Source organism: Urtica dioica, chromosome 2 (genome assembly GCF_054948205.1).
Source record: "Urtica dioica subsp. dioica isolate 48M chromosome 2, U.dioica_male_clone48M_v1_H2, whole genome shotgun sequence".
Lineage (NCBI taxonomy): Eukaryota > Viridiplantae > Streptophyta > Magnoliopsida > Rosales > Urticaceae > Urtica > Urtica dioica.
This window is the reverse complement of record NC_142757.1, coordinates 10,198,476-10,219,970: the sequence shown is the minus strand read 5'-3', so window position 1 is coordinate 10,219,970 and position 21,495 is coordinate 10,198,476. Positions and strand designations below refer to the sequence as shown.

The 21,495-nt window shown below is 51.6% G+C and overlaps 1 protein-coding gene across 1 annotated transcript; it reads right to left on the bottom strand.

Annotated features, from left to right (window-relative positions):
- Positions 1-1,459: 1,459 nt before the first annotated feature.
- On the bottom strand, positions 1,460-2,098 carry LOC149404068 (uncharacterized). The gene is made up of 2 exons (XM_089607383.1): positions 1,722-2,098; positions 1,460-1,526 (listed from the first exon to the last, which is right to left on the bottom strand). Exons 1-2 carry the CDS (start codon positions 2,096-2,098, stop codon positions 1,460-1,462), a joined length of 444 nt encoding a protein of 147 aa, XP_089463509.1.
- Between the last annotated feature and the right edge of the window lie 19,397 nt (positions 2,099-21,495).

Genomic DNA, 21,495 nt, shown 5'->3' with positions numbered 1-21,495 from the left:
CAGTTGCTGGAACTAGTACATTCTGATGTATGTGGTCTGCTCAGTCAACAAGCATGTGGTTGATACGAATACTTCGTTACATTCACTAACAATTACGCAAGATACGGTTTTGTCTATTTGCTCAAACATAAATCCGAGACCTTTAAAATATTTATGGTCTTTAGGGCTTTAGTGGAAAAGCAAACTGGCAAAGTGATCAAAACCCTTCGATCCGATCGAGGTGAGTATATTTCTGGAGAGTTCGATGACTTTCTTAAAGAAGAAGGTATCGCTTCTAAGCTTACCGTACCTGGTACATGTCAACAAAACGGAGTCTCAGACAGAAGAAACCGAACTCTTATGGAGATGGTTAGATCAATGATGGTTAGATCAATGATGAGTTACTCATCACTCTCGTATCATGAATATATTTAAGGGATCTTGGAATTTATTTTTACTCTCGAGATTTTTAAATCTCCGAGGCTATTCCGAGTAGTTTTATTTGGAAATAATATCGAGTTCACTCGAATATTCTCATCCCGAAATTTCATCGACCTTAAATATTTTGATTTTTCAAGATATTTAAAATTTAAGGACGTCTCATATGCAACAAGAATTTGAATTAAAACTCGTCCATTTTATTCAAATTCACAAGTCGAGCGCTTACAAAAGTTTATACATTACAATCTCTACCCCCTTAGAAGAGTTTCGTCCTCGAAACTTAGAACAAGGCAGGGTATTTCTTTTGCATTTCGCTCTCAAGTTCCCATGTAGCTTCTTCCGCGGAGTGACGCTTCCAAAGTACCTTGACCAGAGGTATAGCCTTATTCCTTAAGACTTTCTCCTTGCGATCTAGGATTGCGATGATTGGCTCTTCATATCTGATTTCAGCACGGATCTCAACCTCTTGCTCTTGTAGGATATGCGACGGGTCAGACACGTACTTCCGTAGTATGGACATGTGGAATACATCATGGATATTGGACATAGACGGCGATAACGTCAAACAATAAGCTGTCTTGCCTACATGCTCAAGGATCTCAAAAGGTCCAACATATCTTGGACTGAGCTTCTCTTTCTTCCCAAACCTCATAACTCATCGCATGAGTGAGATTTTCATAAAAACTTTCTCTCCTGCTTCGAACTCAAGAGGCCTCCTACGCCTGTCAGCGTAGTTTTTCTGACGACTCTGGGACGTCTTCACTCGATCTTGGATCTTCTTAATTGCCTCTGTAGTTTGCTCCACCAATTCAGGTCCGAACAGCTTGCTTTCGCCAGGTTCATCCCAACGAATTGGACAGTGACACTTTCATCCGTAGAGGGCTTCATAAGGAGCCATTCCGATCGTCGCTTGATAACTGTTGTTGTAGGAGAATTCGACCAAAGGAAGATAACGACTCCACGAGCCCTGGAAGTTTAAAACACAAGCTCGGAGCATGTCTTCCAACACTTAGATCGTTCGTTCCCTTTAACCATCGGTTTACGCGTGAAAAGCAGTATTAAACTTCAGGCGAGTTCCCAGGTTCTCTTGTAATCTCTTCCAGAACCTGGATGTGAAGCGAGCATCACGTTCAGAAACAATCGAGTTAGGAACCCATGAAGACGTACAATCTCTTTTATGTAGAGTTCAGCGAGATTATCCACGGTGTGGGTGGTTTTGATGGGCATGAAATGAGCTTATTTGGTCAATTTGTCGATAATGACCCAGACTGAGTCGTGAACAGCTGTGGTTTTTGGCAAACCTGACACGAAATCTATCGTTATCTGCTCCCATGTGGAATCTCGAGTGGTTGCAACATTCTAACTGGCTTCTATGTTCTGCCTTCACTTGTCGACAAGTTAGGCACTTTTGGACGAACTCGGCTACGTCTTTCTTCACTCCTGGCAACCAATACACCTTTCTCAAGTCTTGATACATCTTTGTCACACTTGGATGTACCAAATATGGTATCACGTGAGCTTCTTCCATCAACTGCTTCCCGACTTCCTCGTTGGACGGCACACAAACTCTTTCATTGCACCTTAGAACCTCGTTCTCATCCAACTTGAAGTCACCCTCTTCACCGTTTTGTGGTCTGTATAGATGTCTCAATAGACTCCGTACAGGTAGTGTCGCCATATGTGGAGTGCAAACACTACAGCAACAAACTCTAGATCATGTGTAGGATACCTGGTTTCATAATCCTTCAGCTGTCAGAAGGCATAAGCAATGACTTTCCCATGTTGCATCAAAACTGCGTCCAAACCTTTCTTAGACGCGTCATAGTAAATGACAAATCCATCAATTCCTTGTGGAATGGTGAGTACTGGCGTGGTTGTCAGCCTGTTCTTCAGGTCTTGGAAGCTCTTTTCACACGTCTCGGTCCAAAGGAACTTGTGTCCTTTACGGGTTAATTGAGTCAGAGGCATGGAAAACTTAAAGAATCCTTCTACAAACTTCCTATAGTATCCAGCAAGACCTAAGAAACTCCTTATTTCAGTGACCGTCTTTGGCTGACTCCACTGCCTCACGGCTTCCACTTTAGCAGGATCTACCATGATACCAGCGCTACTGACAACATGGCCATCAAACGTCGGAGGCTTCTGCTTACGAAACCTCTCGTATACAGGCTCGCTCACAAGAGGAACGACGTCAGGAATCTGGAAGTTGAGCTCCTCAGGAGGATCCACAAACACTGGCAGTGGATTCTCTTTTCGTTCTCCTGGAACTGGAGGCGCTGGGTGCTGTTGAGGCGATGCGTTCAGCCTCGTTAAGAGTTCTGCGATCGTGTGGTTCTGCTCATCTAGCTACTGCGCGAACCTCCAATTCATCTCAGCTCTCTGGATCGCGTCGGTAGCTTGTCTCTCCAGCGCACGTCTGATCTCCGCGAGATCCGCCGCTATAACATTCTCGGCATTAGACGGGTCTTGTCTAGGCCCATGCCTGCTCAATTCTACACATGGAAGATGGCATGGTTAAAATCCAAATCACAACCTCGAGAATGCATAACCAACATGGACTAGCCTCTCAAGGCCTAGTCAAACGAGATTTAAACACAAAATGCTAGTTCTCTCGTTACACACACAAAGCAACCACTCTCGTGGTTGACAAGCAAACGTCTACGCAGCTGGGTTGTCCGAAGGCTCAGCGGGAGGAAATCATCGGGGGTAAGGTACTCATATACCACATCGCGTCACGATGATGAATTCAATCTACATTCGCAAGACAGCGAGCGAGGGACAATTAGATTCCAGCGTCAGATATTGGAGCTCTACACACAGCTCCTAATACTCGATACCTCACTGGAGTCTATCCTTGAGCACATCGGACACCGGTCGACAATCTCCTGGACAATCGATTTCCATATCGGACAACCGATTCCATCCTGAGCTGGTAGAATCTGTAGGCTTGCTCCTCCCAGTCGTCCCTCTCTCCTGGCCCCGAACGTGTATTGAATCACCTTCTGGAACATCTCATAATCTCGGCTGATAATGCCGTCAGCGGTGAAACGAGTCCATCAACTCATCGTCGGCCAATAAGGATGGGTCATCACGATACTCGTACGGGAGCAGTGAAACATCGAGATGACACTCATCCACTCACAAGTCAGACCGATCCACCGACCCTACGTGATGGTGCCTCTCATGACACTGAACGTACTTGCGGTCAAAAGAATTCACGTGATCGCATCGCGGTATAGACGAATCTCATCGAGGAGGAGAGATCTATCTCCTAGCAATTCATTCTGCATCATGTCGAACCTATCTCTAGACATGTCGACTCAAAGTACAACACTATCACATGACATACTCTTGACCTATACCGAGAACACGTATCCCAAGTCTACAGAAATGGCTAACCCTGGGGCTCTGATACCACAAAATCTGTCACGACCCGCGAGCGGCAGCTCGCTCACGAACCGCGACTGATCAACTCAAATCTGTACATAATGCATAATATAAACACACAAATTAAACATAAAATCTCATAAGATTATATAATAAAATAGTTTGCGAAAATTCGGGGAAATTTTTCGCTTTTATAACATACAGTTTTATAGCGACTCCTATACAAATATGTTTCGAAACCCCATAGCCATAGGTCAAGGCAATACGCGCTCGGTCTCGGTCTTCAATCTCGTTTCCCGCTTACCAGCTTTTCCCTTATCTACATTACCAAGGGTCATAAAACTATGAGTCGATTGACTCAGTAAGTGGGAGTCTATCTATACAGTAAAACGACTAATGCCATGTGACGTGCAAAAAACACACAAGAATGCAGAATGATTGCTAGATGCAGCTAGATTATATGACTTGAGCATGACTGACGCGTGACGTCACACTCTATCTACATACTTGCTGTCCTGCAAGGTTATACACCCCTCACTGCTATAACCTCTGGTCCAACTAGAGACCAACTTCAGACTTCGAGCAGCAGTCATCTGCTGACCTAAGTTTTAACATTTGTCTGGGATCCACTAGTGGTACCATCTTCATCTGACGTCGGCGCATGTGTGCCGCCTTGGCACGACAATGAGTTCACTCGAGGCGACTGCTCATTGCTGAATGGGTTCACTCTAGGCGACTGCCCATTACCATCGGGTTCGCTCGTGGTGACTGCCCGTTATCGTTGGGTTCGCTCGAAGCGACTGCCCTTTACCATCGGGTTCGCTCGTGGCGACTGCCCGTTACCGTTGGGTTCTCCCCAGTTTTGAGTACTCAGCGCCATACAGACCACCTAGGTCTGCCACAACCACAAGTCATTGACTTGTAGGTACCACCGACACGAGTTTAATTAAAATTTGGGTACTCTGTGGCTAGCAGCGTACACGTTAAACTTATATACAGAAGAGCGTAATGGGATAAACCCCGATAGAACTTATTGTTTCCCTTTGAAGCTCGTTAAGTGTTTTAAGATGAAAGCTCGAAATGTGACTTCCGAACCCTCTACTCCCAATTGAATTCGAGAGTCTTTGCTCTTCCATCCTGTCAATTCTAACCTACTTCTTAGAGTTAGAAAAGAGGTCTAACTATACACATAGCAAACGTGGCTGGTTCAAGTTAGCGTTTGAACCTAACGGCCGTACCCGAACTAAGTTTTCAAGCAAGACTGGTCGAAGCCTTAACCTTTAAGTTTATTCATTTTAGGGCTTTCACCTACTCTTGTTTACTAACAAGAAAATGCAAAAACAAACAGGGTTATTCCCTTGGTAAGTAGACGACTTAGGTCTCCTCACTTACCCGGAAAAGATCGTGTGAAAATTTGTTGACTTCCGGAGTTTCCTTGCTTTTCACGCTTCCCGAGACTCTACACGTCCTGAAGCGTTAACACGTCCTGAAACGTCAAGAAACTAAAACCGGAAGTTGAAAACTCACTAGTTAATCATTCGGGAGGTGATGATAAGCTTAAGGTTTGTTATCGGGATTCACTGCGAGTCGGTATAGGGGTTCGAGAATTAAATTCATTTATTTCCCGGCTTTTCGAAATTTAAACTTATTCAAGACTCGTATGAATTCGTACCAGAGAATGAGTACGAAATAAAATCCAAATCATTATTTTGACGAGTCTTGAATAATTAAATAATCCGAAACCATACAACCGAGAATTCTAAAAGAATTAACCAAAAAAATATATTCTCGAACATCTCTTAATTAAATAATTAACCATTCTTGAATACAATCTCAAATCCAAAAGCAAAACTCGAGTCTAACGTTATAAAGCGATAAATGACTCACGAGTGAGATCGAGCTTTAGAATCTTTTTCGAAATTTACTATTCTTCGGCTTCGACGCGCTCAGTTTCCGCCGATTCTCGTTCACTTCGACTTGATCTGCGACTGAGCTGTGAAATTCATAAATTAACATCGAGTCAATTCCTAAAGTCTAACTCCCGACTCAAACCTTGAATCCGAAAACAAACCACATATAACATAACTTGTCACAAAACCCATAACTTATCATAAAATTCGTAACCTTATCATTAAATACACCTTTCAATCTTAGATTGAACTAACAAAAACCTGAGCCCGAACAAAACATCAAATCACAAATCACACTTCACCAATTTCGATTCCAAATTCTCAAAATCATCATAGCCTCGTAATTCAACCAGAAATTCCTTCACAATTCGAACCCATAACAACACAAACTCAGCAAGAATCCAACATTCCAGAAATTCGAATCCAACATCTCAATTCCATCAAAACCGACGGCCAAACAAAAACCCAACTAAATTCGAGTTCAAACCTTCAATTTAAATCATCAATGTCAATAATTGAGCTCACATAACAACTAACATCAACCGATTCCTCATAAAACCACTCGGATTCAAAAACCCCCAAATCATTGAACCCTAATTTCGAATTTAATTCCAATCTGAAAAGAAATCTCATCACCTCAGTTTGCTCGTGAAATCCGGCCTCCTCAACGAGCCCTCTCTCTTTCCCGACTCTCTCTTCCCGGTCGGCGTCCACGGCGGCTGGCGGCGGTCGCTCTTACGGTGCTCGGTTGGTGGCGCGCGATGGGGTTGAGCGAGGATGGAGAGAAAGGAAGTGAAGATGAGTGAGGGTGGTGGTGTAGGTTGAGCGGCTGAGAGAAATGGCTCGGTGGTTGTGGTTGTCTGAATTTTTTCTTCTTCTTGCAGGTACGAGTGGAGATGAAGAAGAGTACAAGAAGATGACGTGAAGAAAATAGAAGAAGAGAAGAAGAAGAAATATAAGAAAGAAAGAGAGAGAGAAGAATGAGGTGGCCGGAAACAAGAGGAGGAGAGGAAAGAAAATGCCATGCGGCAGCCCTTCCTCGTGCAACTCCAGGGACAAGTGGCCCACCCCGTGGACACGTCATTCTCTCATTAACCCCTCTGTAAGTTTTTCTTTCAATCTCGTCCTTCAATTTGTTGCACATTACTCCATTTGAAATAAAACTTCACAACTTTGTCCTTAATTAATTAAACATAATCTTGAAAAATAACCGAGAAAATAATTATTATTTCCCGTTATCATGAATATATTTAAGGGATCTCGGAATTTATTTTTACTCTCGAGATTTTTAAATCTCCGAGTCTATTCCGAGTAGTTTTATTTGGAAATAATATCGAGTTCACTCGAATATTCTCATCCCGAAATTTCATCGACCTTAAATATTATGATTTTCCAAGATATTTAAAATTTAAGGACGTCTCATATGCAATAAGAATTTGAATTAAAACTCGTCAATTTTATTCAAATTCACAAGTCGAGCGTTTACAAAAGTTTATACATTACATATACTGACTCCGATTTTCAAGCGGATAAGGATTCCAGGAACTCCACTTCGGGATCTGTGTTCATCCTTAATGGTGCAGCAGTTGTGTGGAGGAGTATTAAGCAATCTTGCATTGCTGACTCCACAATGGAAGCAGAATATGTGGCTGCTTGTGAAGCATCCAAAGAGGTTGTATGGCTTAGAAAATTCCTTAAGTATTTGGAAGTTGTTCCAAACGTCGACGAGCCCATGACCCTTTACTGTGATAATATTGGGGCTGTCACTAACTCAAAGGAACCTCGAAGCCATAAGCGCTCTAAACATATTGAGAGGAAATACCATTTGATTCGAGAGATCGTACAGCGTGGAGACGTGGAAGTGAAGAAGATCTCAATGGTGGACAACCAGGCAAATCCATTCAACAAGTCCCTAGCGAACTAGGTCTTCGACCAATATCGAGAGGGATTAGGCATGAAGGACTACACACATCTTCTTTGAGTCAAGTGGGAGTTTGTTGTCAATGGTGCCCACAAGAAGAGTTGTAGTTTTTACTTTTGTACATTTGATATAATAAAGTCTCACGAAGACTCTTGCTTGTAATTGCTTATTCATTAATAAAAAGTTGAAATGTTCATTCATTATTCCTTGTGTGAAGCTTTATGATAAAAACCTTAGTCTTTAGTCCATAAAAAAACCTAACAAAACATGAAGAGACAAATGTAGATTTGCATGAACAAACTCTTCATGGTTTGCTTAAGACGATATATTCGCAATCTAAGGGTCAAAGGACTATTGACCTAAGTACGATTGTTAGGAGAATCTATGATGTCTGGTTATGGGACATTGAGAGTTGGAGACATGCCATTTCACAGCTTACGTATTCTCATTTAAGAAAGTCAGAGTTTGGACTTACTATGTGATTCTAAACAGGACCTATTGGTGAAGTACTAAGTTGTGAAGATGTCACGAGTAACTTTGTGTTGTTCTCATAGATATGGAATTCATGTACAAGATTGCTGAAATGCAATATATATCACCTCGTGCTTTGTTCCTTGGAATGTGAATAAATGAACTGGCCAGTCTCCAAATTGAGTCTTGACTCTTTTGGATGAAACAATGTGACTTGTTGGCTCCTCGTCAATACATTGTTTCTAACTTATTCACAAGCGGCAACGGAGTTGAGGAAATAACAGCTAGAAGGGTAAAATGGTAATTTGTAAATCCTGACTAGCTAATGATATTCATCAAGGGTAAACATAGATAATATTCAGTGGATCCACTCATCACAATTAGTTGAATTCTTGAGTAGAAAATACATTCATTTGAACCGAGAGATTCTCAGTGTCAACTCATTAGTGGAGTCAGTTGACATTAAGCTAAACTTGGAAAAGGTTTGTGAACCTTTGAGCCAAGAATTTTAGCTTAAGCTTTGTTCATTTGAATACAAGAGGTCACTGTCACAAATCATATCGAGTAGGAATAGTTAAACTAGAAGCTAAGTCAAAACAAGAACGAGACAAGTTTTACGGAAATTGTCAAAAGGGTATTTTTGTCTTTTTGGACATAGGATGAAATGAATGTCAATAATTTTTTTGACATGATTATATGATGGCTCAAGTCACTCGGCCATGATTACTTCATTGGGCCTGGTGGATCATTTCATTTCATAGAATTTTACTTGAAAATTCTTAATGATTCTTTCTTATGTTGTCATGAACAAATGAAGAAACATATAGAAGCCCCTTCTAGATGCTCTTGGCCGCCCAACCCAAAGGAAGAAAAGAGAGATTATTTTGTGCATTAATGTATGAAGATACTTGCCAAAAGAAAAAGAGGAAACAAATTTCCTCTATGAGGAGAAGGGATTTTCGGCCAAGGCAAGGAGAGAACAAAACAGGAAACAAATCCAAGGCTTCTAGAAGCCTCTCTTGGCCGCCCAAATGAGAAAGGGAAATAAGGAATATTTGCTCATGAATATGTGATATTCTATAGAAGAGGAAACTACCTTATTGAAGGTAATCCCTCCCCTATAAATAGAGGCCTTATTCTTGTCATTTGATTCATCCCATGTTTTAGATATTGAGAGCTTCTCTCTCTAGCTTGGCCTCCCCTTCCCTCATTCTCTCTAAGTTTTCTTTCGTTTTTGTTTTGGCACCTAGGTCCTCATTTGACCTAGCATTTTTAGCTCTTCGACTTTGAGAATTGTTCTCGAGTCGTCGTGTTTAAAAGTGCCCACTCACTAATTCCTTTTCTCTAGAGTGATTTTAGTGATAGAAACTTTCGTGGTTGCTCGAGATCCCGAGGAAAGAAGAGAGACGTGCTGCAAGGGGAGACAAACGTTTCAACCTTCCAACGGCTTCTCAACCTTCAAGCTTCTAAAAAGTTAGTAAATTTATAATGCTCATAATAGTTTTTAATTTATATGTACTTGCTCTTTGTCTAGGTTAGTAAAATTGTTTTACTTGTTTTAAAGAAAATTTTTAAATTTTGTCGCTTGCTCGAAGCGTTAAATTTTTTCTTAACCCTAGATCAATTCCAACACATTTTTACTCTACAGTCTTGCAATCCTTGCCATCAAATTGACATCTGTTGTCGCAGTTTTTCGGACAACGATTTAGGAACCGGAAATGGTTAGACCCAAGGCCGGACCAAGTGGTCTCACTCCGGCTCGAGCGTGTCGGACTTGATATCTCAAGTCGTCCCTTAGCTGTCTGTAATGTCTATCTCGTCCAAGCACCTGAAACACAAGCGAAAAGGTGTGAACTACAAAGGGGAAACAGAGGGGTTGCCTCTGTTTACCTCTCCGACGCTCAACATTAGTAGGATTGAGGTGGTTGATAGAGGTTTAGTGTTTAGGGGTCGAGAGTTGAGAGAAACGAGCGAGTTGTGAGTTCGGCAGCGTTTCAGTACTCAAAATCGGATTACCTAGACGGGGGAAAGGATCTCTGTATTTATAGGCGACCAAGGGACGTTTCGAGGGTCCCTTGGCCGAGTGAGGTTGAGCCGGCCATCGGCCGAGTGAGGCTCGGCCGGCCGATGGCCGAGTGAGATGTAGGCCGCTGGGGAAGGCTCACTCGGCCAATGGCCGAGTGAGGGCAAGGGCGCCGGGCGAGGTTGAGTCGGCCACCAGCCGAGTGAGGCTCGGCCGGCCGATGGCCGAGCGAGGGAGCGGGCGCCGGACGAGGTTGAGTCGGCCACCAGCCGAGTGAGGCTCGGCCGGCCGATGGACGAGCGAGGGAGTGGGCGCCGGGCGAGGTTGAGTCGGCCATCAGCCGAGTGAGGCTCGGCCGGCCGACGACCGAGCGAGATGCTGGATGCCGAGGGAGGTTCACTCGGCCATCAGCCGAGTGAAGGGTCTGGGCCGAGAGGAGACTCACTCGTCAGTTGGCCGAGCGAGTCGTTGGGCCGGCAGAAGGTTTCACTCGGCCCTTGGCCGAGTGAATGTGTTGGGCCGACTGGGGCCTCACTCGGCCGTTGGCCGAGTGAGCGTTGTGGGCCGCCTGGGGGTTTCGCTCGGCCTTTGGCCGAGTGAATCTGTTTGGGTCGGCCGACGGCCGGGCGAACTGGGCCGGTCCTCGGCTGGGGGAGCTTGTCCGGCCGCCCGAGACGCCGGTCGCGAAATCGGACCTCGTCGGGCCGATAACATTAGCCCCCTGAGTTTGGCGCCGGGCGTAGCCCGTGTGGTAAACTCAAGCAAACCCCGATCTCCGTCATCTCGCTGGGCCATCTCGTCGTTGAACGGTAGGCCCTCACCTGATTTTTAATATTATTTTCTTTTCTTTTCACGTGCTCTTTCGTTACACGTGCCTATGGATCCCACCAACCACCTATCGGGGTGTGGGTCCGTCGAGGACGATCTCTTCCCGCTTCTCGAGAATCGAGACGTCGAATTGGATAACTTTTGGGCACAACTTTCGCCTACCCATTCCTCTTTCAACGCTCCGACTTTGTTCGTATCGGGTAGGAACATGGTGGAAGCATCGAGCGGTGATTTTTCTTTGATCGAGGCGTGGCTGGCCGACGGGGACGGTGACGCGCGCGCCGGGGACTGCCCAGACCGGCAGGGGAGCGTCGGCCTGATGGCACCGACCGCCGGGGACCACCGGGCCGACCAGCGCGAGGCTGGCCTGGCCGAGGGACGCGCCGCGCGCGCAGGCCTGACCGCCCAGAACACCAGCGGCGACGTACCCAGCGCGGGGGAGGACGCCCTCGTTGAGCCCGGCGCTGGAGGAGGCGGGCCGGCCATGGGCGGCGCTGCGCGGGACGCCGCCAACGTCGGGGGAGCCGCGCCTGGCTGGGTCGGCGCTGTCTGCGCTGGGCCCAGCCCCGGGATCGCGCCAGAAAGGTCGCGCACGACGACCCCGACCGAGGATCGCGCCGATGATGCAGCAGCGGCCGACGCCGGCGTGGAGGAGGCTGCGCCCGACCGAGTCGGCGCCGTCTGGGGCGAACCCAGACCTGGGGGAGGTGTCCCCCGTCCTGAGCGGGCCGAGCCGGCCATGGGGGGCGCGGGCGAGCTCCGGGGCGGCGCGTCTGGCGAGGTCGGCGCCGACGATGGCGCGCTGGCGTGGAGGAACGCCGCCGAGGGCGGCGCCGGTGTCGGGGAGGACCCCACCCCCTCGGGTGGGGCTGCGCTGCAGGTGGTCGGCGGCCATGGGAGCCCAGGCGGGTCGGGCTCGACCGGGCTGGAGCGCGTCCATGGAGGAGGAGCGCCGCCGGCGGCGGCCGACGCTGCAGGCGGGGGCGGCGGCGCCGGACAGGCGGAGCACCGGCCGCCCAACGCCGGGGGGGAGCTTTGCCGATCGCCCACGGCTGAAGAGGTGGGGGCGGCCACCTTGGCTGCCCTGCGAACCCTAGGGCCCAATGGGCCGGGCCTAGGGGGTGAGGACTTAGCCCCTCTTGGGCCGGGTCACGCGGTTGGGCCGGACACACCACATGGGTGCCCCATGGCCGACCCAATGACCCAGGGCCATGAAGGGGGGGCGATTGGGCCGACCCCAAGAGAGACCGGCCTTCGGGCCCGAGCGGCCGATGTGCATGACGGGCCCGCGACCGGGCCGGACGCATCGACCGGGCCGTCCCTCGTGGCCGCTACACGGGTCGAGGGCTCGGTCGGGCCGGGGGTGCGTGTCTCGGCCCGAGCGATCCCTTCTAACGGCGAGGATTCCGGCGAGGCGTCGAGCCGCCATACCCCGTCGATTGCCTCAATCAGCTCGACCGCACAGGAGGAGGAGCGCGCCTTGTTATTCCCTATCGGAGAATCAGCGGTTCGAGACGGCTTCGATTGTTCCGGCGTTGACTTCTCGAGTTCTCTTTCGTTCGCGAGCTTCCGAGATTTGAGGAAATGCTTCGGTATCCCGCAATCAGTGTCACTGTTGCGCCCATTGCCGGGAGATCTCCCCACTCGTCCTCGGAGGGGGTACGCCGCCGTCCATGAGGCTAGTCTTCGCGGGGGATTGCGACTACCTTTCCAACCCGTAATCCAGGACCTCCTAGCCCGGCTCGGCGTCCATGCGGCCCAGATGTCTCCATCCTTCTACCGCATGGTAGCCGCTTGCCACATGATGCTACACCGCGCGAAGGGTCGGGCACTGACGGCCGATGATATAACGAACCTCGTGGCCGTCTTTGACGTTCCCGGAAAACCTGGCTTTTACAAGGCCCAGCATCGGAAGCGGTTCCCCATTCTCACTAAGCTGACCTCCAAGCATCGCTATCCTTGGATGTGGGTATCCGAGTCCGCCTTCGGGGCGGCGCCCCTCGTCTTTGGTCCCGTAGCTGACTTCCCCGCCGACTACGGTCTCGAGAGCTCTGAGCTCGCGCTCGTGGTCGGAGCGGTTCCAGATTCGGGGCGACAGGGGTGGCTTTTTGAATCCCTGGACCTGATGGCGACCACCGGATGGTTCACACCTGCCGTCGAGGACCCATCGCGACCCAGATCCGGAGCGGAGGCCGTGGAGGACCCCGTATCTGAGGCAGGGGGCTCGTCTGCCCCCCTACCCAACGTGGGGGGTACCGATCGATTACATGTTTTCGCACCATTGTTGCTTTTCATTGTTCGTGCTTATTATTGTGTTTTAATCGACTGACACTTCTTCCTTCTATTTTGCAGATACCATGGTACGTCGATCACGCGCGAGAGTGCCGGCGGTAGCTCCTAGCGCTGATGCCGAGGCCGCGGCACGCTCTCAGGTAGAGGTCCGACACGGGGGGTCACCGACGCGGACGAGGAATGAGGCGAACTCCTCGAACAAGCGACCATCGTCGACGGCCCTCCTTGGTTCGTCGTCCGGCCACAAGCGTATTCGCACGTCAGCGGCGTCGGACGGCATGGAGTCGATGCTTTTAGCGGAGGCGGCCGAGCTGCGAGGCCAGTGTTCCCGGGGACTTCTCGAGACTCCTCTAGGGGATTTCAAGAGTCTGTTGACCGCAAGCGACCTAGACCACTTCCATAACGGGGTTCGCAATGCCCGAAAGGTACGACCCATCTCCTTTGCATCGCGCATAACCACCGCACTTGTCATGATGATGTATATATCACGATTCCTTGCAGATGCTCGCGAGCCAGGAGCGGAGCGAACGCATCCTCCGAGACTTACTTCGCAGAATGCAGATCATGAAGAGAGATATGGAGCGTGCGGCGGCCGACCATGCTGCCGCCCTGGTGGGAGTCCGAACCGCCCAGGAGTTTCAGGCGCTCGAGGAAGAATCGCAGCGAACCCGGGAGGAGTTGGCGGCCGAAAGATCGCAGCGCATAGCGGCGCAGGCGTCCCTAGAAAAGGCGGAGCAGGCCGCCGACACGTTCTTAGGCGAGACTAAGAAACTTCAGTCGACGCTCTCGAGCCGGGACGAGGAGCTGAAGATCGTTCAGGCCCGACTATCGGCGAGCGAGATGTCTCGGGTCAAGGCCGAGAGGGAGAGGGACTCTTTGCTATCTGAGGTGCAGACCCTCACAGAGGAAAGGGAAGATGCCGTGCGATCCAAGGAGGAACATGAGGAGAATTGGGACTTGGCGTTAGAGCAGGCTCGCTATGAAGCAGCTGTACGAGTCCGAGACGCGACCGCGAGGGAAAACGCGTCCCGAGGAACAACCTTTTCTTTTTTTAACGCCATGTTCCCTTCCCCCGACGACGAGTCGCCGGAAGACGGCCCGGATCCCGAAGTTCCCACGGAGGCCGCGCAGTCGACAAACCGCCGGTTTGACGGAGAGGACATCGGCGGGCCCGACGCCCCACATCCCGAGGATGATGAAGAACAAATCGATTTCGGCTCAGAGTAGCCGTGCCTTCTTTGGTTTTTTGCGCACCTGTTTAGCGCTTGCTTTCGGATTCTCGTTATGTTTGCACTGTACCCTCGTACTTTTCTTGTCGGGTTGATTGTGAAACATTGCTTTGCTTTGATTGAAGCCTTTTTACTTGCTATGCGTCTTATTTTCTCGACTTGCTATGCTTAGTGTAATCGATTTGCGCGGTTTGATTGATGCATGTCTTACGAACTCGGCTTACTATGTCTAGCGCAACCGGTTTGCACGGCTCGCTACCGCATTCGGCGGCGAAGTTTCCCGCGGATGCTGGCTAGACCAGTTTCATCCGGCGGGTGCGATTCTCGGCCGACCATTCGTGACTCGCCGCCTATCGACGTGTGCGAGCTGGTCCGACCATCGCGCTCATCTTCAAGCGAGTACGCTACCTATCGGCGTGCGTCTCGCGACGAGCTTGCAGTTCCCAGTGAGCATGGTACTTGTCGGTACGCGTGTCACGTTTTTGGGTTTTGACTGCCGGGATCGACCATCCGGTGCGCGGATGTGACCCGTCGACGCCTTACTGCCTGTCGGTGTGCAAGGTGCGACGTTGCGCGAGAGTGTCGAAGCGAAAGACGTGCGAGGTTGGAGGTCCGATGCGCGGATCCAACTTGTCGACGTTTCGCGCACTCTCGGCGTATGGATTTGGCTCGTACGAGGGCGTCGTACGAGGCATGGAAGTTTCGCCACCTCTCGGTATGCGAAAGATGAGCTTGTTCTTCTCATTCTGTCCTCCTTAGCCCCCCGAGTTTCTTGGGTGCTCGTAGAGGAGACTAGAAATTATAATACAAAACTTTGAGGCGAAATGTAATTCATTATAACATCGAAATGGTAAAAAATTACATCCCAGGCCGTTGGCCGAATTTGAAATTGTAAAATTGTCTTGCTAGAACAATAAAAAATTACATGAAAATAGCAAAGCGAAAAGCGGACGAATGAACGTCTATTGATAATATTGCCGAAGGTGCTCCGCGTTCCATGGGTGCGTGAACACGAGTCCCTCTAGGTTCTCGAGTTCGTATGTGCCGTTGTGGATGGCTCGGCGCACACGGTACGGGCCTTCCCAGGTGGGACCTAGAACTCCCGCACCTTGCACTTTGGTGTTTTGGAACACCCTTCGAAGGACGAGGCTTCCGTCGGCGAACTTCCGCAGCTTGATCTTCGAGTTGTAGTACTTCTCGACCTTCCTCTTCTGCGCAGCAAGCCGGGTAAGTGCGTCCGCCCTCCTTTCGTCTATGAGGTCTAGCTCGAGCCTGATCGCGTCATCGTTGGCGGCTTCGTCGTACTCCTCGATGCGCAAGGTTGGCAGCTTGATCTCGACGGGTACCACAGCCTCGACGCCGAACGCGAGAGCGAAAGGGGTTTCGCCGGTCGCGTTTCGGGCGGTGGTGCGGTATGCCCATAAGACCATGGGGAGCTCGTCAGCCCAAGCCCCCTTTCTTGCCTCCAGCTTCTTCTTCAGGTTCTCCTTGATCGTCTTATTCACCGCCTCGACCTGACCGTTGGCTTGGGGATGGCGGGGAGAGGAGAAAGTTTTGCTAATGCCAAGCTGTCCGCACATTTCTCGGAGGCGCGCATTGTCAAATTGCTTTCCGTTGTCGGTTACAATTGACGCAGGGATCCCGAAGCGGCAGATGATGTTTCTCCAAATGAAGCTTGTCGTGTTCGCCTCGGTGATCTTTGCTAGTGGCTCGGCTTCTACCCACTTCGTGAAGTAATCGATAGCCACGATCGCGTGCTTGTATTGTCTCGGGCCCGTAGGTAGCTCGCCGATGAGGTCGATTCCCCACTTCGCGAAAGGTCGCGGCACGATAATCGGACACAAAGGGGCCGGTGCTTGGCGCGGAATGTGGGCGAACCTTTGGCACTTGTCACACTTCTTGGCCCACTCGTGGGAGTCCTTTTTCAAGGTTGGCCAGAAATATCCAAGTCTTAGCAACTTCAATGCCAAAGATTGCCCGGCGGCGTGGTTACCGCACACCCCCTCGTGCACCTCGTGGAGTGCTTTCCTCGCCTCCACCTCGGTCAGGCAACGGAGAAGGGGCATGGAGTAGCCTCTCTTGAATAAACTATCCTCCCTCATCGTGTACTTCGGGGCTAGGCTTCTCAGCTTTCTAGCTTCTTCCTTATCCTCGGGGACGACTCCCCGTTTAAGGAATTCCACGAGCGGGGTCATCCATGAGGGAGGCGGAATCTCGTCAACGACCCCTACGTCGCCTCTCGAGACGTAGGGTCGGGTCAATACTTCGATTGGGACGCTGCCCTCGCCTTCCTCGTCTATCCCAGACGCGAGGCGAGCTAGGGCGTCGGCGTCAACGTTCGCCTCTCGAGGGACCTGGACGATCTCGAACCACGACAGGGCCTCCAAGTTCTTTTGGGCCTTAGACAAGTAGGCGATCATGTGTGGCTCCTTTGCGGCGTAGTCGCCCTTAACCTGATTCACGATCAATTGCGAGTCGCAATGGATGCGCAGGTTTTGGGCGCCCAACTTGTTCGCTAGCTCCAAGCCAACAATCAGAGCCTCGTACTCTGCCTCGTTGTTGGAAGCCTTGAACTCGAACCGCAGGGCGTACCTCAGCTTTTCCCTATCGGGATTTGTGAGCACAACGCCGGCGCCAGCCCCCCGGGCGTTTGACGCGCCATCCACGTGTAAGTCCCAGACCGGCCCTATCGGGTCGTTGGTTCTCTTCCTTGACGACTCGCTATGGTCGTCCTTCTTGTCTTCCGTGGTCTTACTTCTTTCGTCGCCCTCACCGGTTGGGGGCGCGCTTGTGAACTCGGCGATGAAGTCGGCGAGGGCCTGACCCTTAATGGCGGTTCTTGGTTGGAACTCGACCCCGTATTCGCCCAGCTCTTGGGACCATATCGCCATTCGAGAGGAGGTCCCTTTTTGAAGGGCCTTCTCGATGGGGTGCCCCGAGCGGACCACGATGGGGTGCGCCTGGAAGTAGGGCCGGAGCTTTCTCGCGCTCATGACGAGGGCGAGGGACAGTCTCTCGATCTCGGGGTATCGGGTTTCGGCGTCGAGGAGCGCCTTGCTAACGTAGTAGACCGGCCATTGTACTCTGTCCTCTTCGCGTATGAGGACCGCGCTCACGGCCCTATCGGAAACCGCGAGGTAGAGGTATAGGGTTTCGCCATTCTTTGGCTTTGCGAGGAACGGGGGGGAGGTGAAATAGGCCTTCATATCGCGGAATGCTTCCTCGCACTCCTCCGTCCACACGAACCCGTCGGTCTTCTTCAGTGCCTTGAAGAACGGTTGGCACCTGTCAGTGGCTTTGGAAACAAATCGCGTCAGGGCGGCGATCCTTCCCGTCAAGCTTTGAACTTCTTTGACCTTTTGCGGCGATCTCATCTCTAAGATCGCCTTGATCTTCTCAGGATTGGCCTCGATCCCGCGGCGGCTCACCATGTAGCCCAGAAACTTTCCAGATTCGACCCCGAAAGCGCACTTGTTGGGGTTAAGCTTCATCTTGTAACGCCGCAGAATCGTGAACATTTCTCTAAGGTCTCGGACGTGGTCGCGGGCTTTGAGGCTTTTGACAAGCATGTCATCCACGTAGACCTCCATAGTTTTGCCAATTTGATTGGCGAACATGCGGTTCACCAACCTTTGATACGTTGCTCCCGCATTTTTGAGGCCGAAGGGCATGACCTTGTAACAGTAAAGTCCGCGGTTCGTAACAAAGGTGGTTTTAATTTGATCCGGCTCGTGCATGCGGATCTGGTTGTAGCCTGAATAGGCGTCCATGAAGCTTAGCAGTTCGTGGCCCGCAGTGGCGTCCACGAGCTGCTCGATCCTCGGGAGAGGGAAGCTGTCTTTCGGGCAGGCTTTGTTGAGATCTTTGTAGTCGATACAGATCCGCCACTTCCCGTTTGGCTTCTTGACCATTACCACATTGGACACCCACTTGGGGTGCTCCGCCTCCCTGATGAAGTCGGCGGCGAGAAGTTTGTCAACTTCTTCACCAATGGCTTGGTACCTCTCCCCACTGAACGCCCGTCGCGGTTGAACGCGCTCGGCCACTCTCTTATCGTCGTTGAGACGATGAACCATGATCTCGGGGTCGATTCCCGGCATGTCAGCGTGTGTCCACGCAAAGACATCTTTGTGCTCTCGGAGGAAAGCGGCGAGCTCGATTCGGGTCTCAGACGGGAGTTGGGCGCCTACCTTGACCACTTGATCAGGTTTGGCGTCGTCCAACACGACGGGAATGAGGTCGTCCGGTGTCTCCACCTTTCGACGCTCGACTTCGTCCCTTTGGTCTAGCTCTCCGAAGGTGCCCCCTTCCTCTAACTTGCACGGGAATTTGTCTCCGAGTTGGAAGACGGTGCTCACTACCTTCGCCTTCCCCTTTCCGTCCACGCCCTGGATGTAGCACATCCTCGCCATGGATTGGTCTCCCAACATCACGGCGATCCCTTTATCGGTCGGGAACTTCATCATCAGGTGGTACGTGGACGTTATGGCCTTCAACCGATTGAGAGTCGGGCGGCCGATGATGATGTTGTAAGCCGAGGGCTGATCCACCACCAGGAACGACACGATGTGGGTAACCTCGAGCCCCCCCGGCGTACCGAAGGTAACCGGGAGGTCGATAGTTCCCTCCGTCATAACCCTCTCCCCAGAGAAGCCGAAGAGCGGGGTTGAGATCGGGGTCGGTCTTACCCCGGATAGCTTCATCCTGTCCAACGCAGATTTGAAGATTATGTCGGCGGAGCTCCCATTGTCAATCAGGATTCTCCGGACGAGGTTGTTGGCGACCGGGGCAGAGACGACTATCGCGTCATTGTGTGGATGGAGAACTCGCGTTGCTTCTTGTCCGGTGAAGAACATGGACTCGAAGGGGGCCGGAGGAGGAACCTCGTACGTGTGGTTGATGTAGTGCGCTATTTTCCCTTGGGAAACTTCGCGCACGTACTTCTTCCTTTGCGTAGCCGAGTCTCCGAACTCCGGGCCACCCAAGATTGCACCCACGACGTGAAGTTGCGAGCTCTCCGGCTCTTCGTTTGTTGCTCGGTCCGTGACAGTCACCGTCGCCGGGCCTTTCTTCCCTTGCCGCGGGCGACCTCCGTGCGCCGCGGCCGTCCCGATAGTTCTCAGGACGTACTCTTTCAGCTTCCCATCTTGAATCAGGGCCTCAATCTGACGCTTGAGTTGATAGCATTCGGATGTCAGGTGCCCATGATCTTGATGGTAGTCACAGTACTTGCTTTGATCCCTCTTGGCGGGATCCTTCGTGAGCGGGGTCGGGCTCCCCAACTTGTCACGGTGCAGAGCTAGGATTTGCTCCGGCGGAGTGTTCAGAGGAGTGAACGGCGAGAACCTCCGGAAGCTGTCGACATGCGACGGCTTCGGCCCGGGGAGGGAACGGCCGTTAGGGGCCTGGCTTCCCTTATTCCTCCTCTTTCGGGGGTCGGGACGATCTTCGTCTCGATCGTCGCGGCGGCGACTCCCCTGTCCTCCTGCCTTTCGGCCATCTCGGCCATCGAGATAGTCCTCGACTCCCATGTATGTGCGAGCTCTTGTCATCAGCTCCGCCATGTCACGCGGGACCTGGCCAACAATAGACTTGAGGAAGTCGCTCGTGCGCACTCCCTCAGTGATTGCCGTGATGGCGTCCATGTCGTCGAACCCTTCGACCTTGTGAGACTCCTCGGTGAAGCGAGCGAGGTATTGTCTCAACGTCTCGTCTCTCCCTTGTCGGATAGAGAGGAGGTGGGTCTTCGGCTTCTTTTGCGCCACGAGGGTGGCGAATCGGGCGAGGAAAGCCTCTCGCAAGGCCCGGAAAGACGGGATGCTTCCCGGCCTCAAGCTTCGGAACCACTCAAACCCCGAGCCTGTGAGGGTCAGGCTGAAGGCCTGGCAGAGGGTGGCGTCCGCCTGCCCCTGCATAGTCATCCACGTCTCATAGTGTTGGACGTGGAAGTGAGGGTCCGTACGTCCATCGTAGGGAGGAATGGACGGTAACTTGAAGTTCCCCACGCAGGGTTGTGCGAGGATTTGCGCGGCGAAGGGAGAGTATGATTCCTCGATCCCTCCGTACGGCCTTTGCCTCCCCGACTCCCTCATTTCGATGATTTGATTCTGGAGGCTTTGAATCATCGTGACCATGTCGAGCCCGTTAGCGGGGCCGATCGTCGGGGCCACGGGAGTCACCGGTTGGCGTTCGTTGGACGCTTGGTCCACGACATTGGCCTGTGGCCGGCCGAGAGTTGCGGCGGGGAGCGCGTCCCTTCGAGAGTTTAGCCTTTGGCGGAGATCCTCCCCTCAGGAATTTCTCTGCGCCGTCAAGCGCTCTCTAAGGTCCGCACTCGGTGCGGGGCGAGGCGAGGTCGCCCTTGGTCGGGCCGTCCGGCGGGCGCTTCGGCTATCGGCCCCGTCATCTACCAGAGTCGCTCTCTCCTCGGCGAGGGGCCGTGTCCGGCCACCTCTTGAAACCGAGGGGGCGAGCCCCCGGGAATGGGACCGTGCCTGCTGCCGCACCATGTGCGACGGTCCGGCCAAAGCATCGTTGGGCCTCTCGGGCCGCGAAGGGACGAGGCTAGGCGTTGCCTCGTTGGTCCTCGATTCCCCCACATATTCGGAGTCGGAGTAGTCTTTGGCGGACCTATCCTCAACGTCATAGCCGAGGAGGTCGGCTATGAGCGAACCATCGACGCCGGGGCGGTCAAGGAGCTCCGCAAGCCGCCGGGCCGTGTCCTCTCGGAGCGCGGCCTCGGGGTCAACCATCGGGTCTTGGGGCTGGCTCTCGCTATCGCGAGGTTGCCCTTCAAGACGATGTGCGAGGTGCCGAAGACCGTACCTCGAGCCAGTCGCTCGGGTACCCGCGGAGGTAGTGGGAATGTGACTCATCTCTCGAGAGTCGTGAGAACAAAGGGAGAAAACTGGTAGAGGGAATGCGTCGTCAAGGTCGAGAGATCCCCTCCTTCTAGCGCCAAAATGTTGTCGCAGTTTTTCGGACAACGATTTAGGAACCGGAAATGGTTAGACC

Coding starts and splice junctions, on each gene's coding strand:
- LOC149404068 (XM_089607383.1), bottom strand. CDS start 2,098: ATGGCGACACTACCTGTACGGAGTCTATTGAGACATCTATACAGACCA. Junction 1,527..1,721: donor AACGATAGATTTCGTGTCAG/GTTTGCCAAAAA, acceptor CTTCACATCCAG/GTTCTGGAAGAGATTACAAG.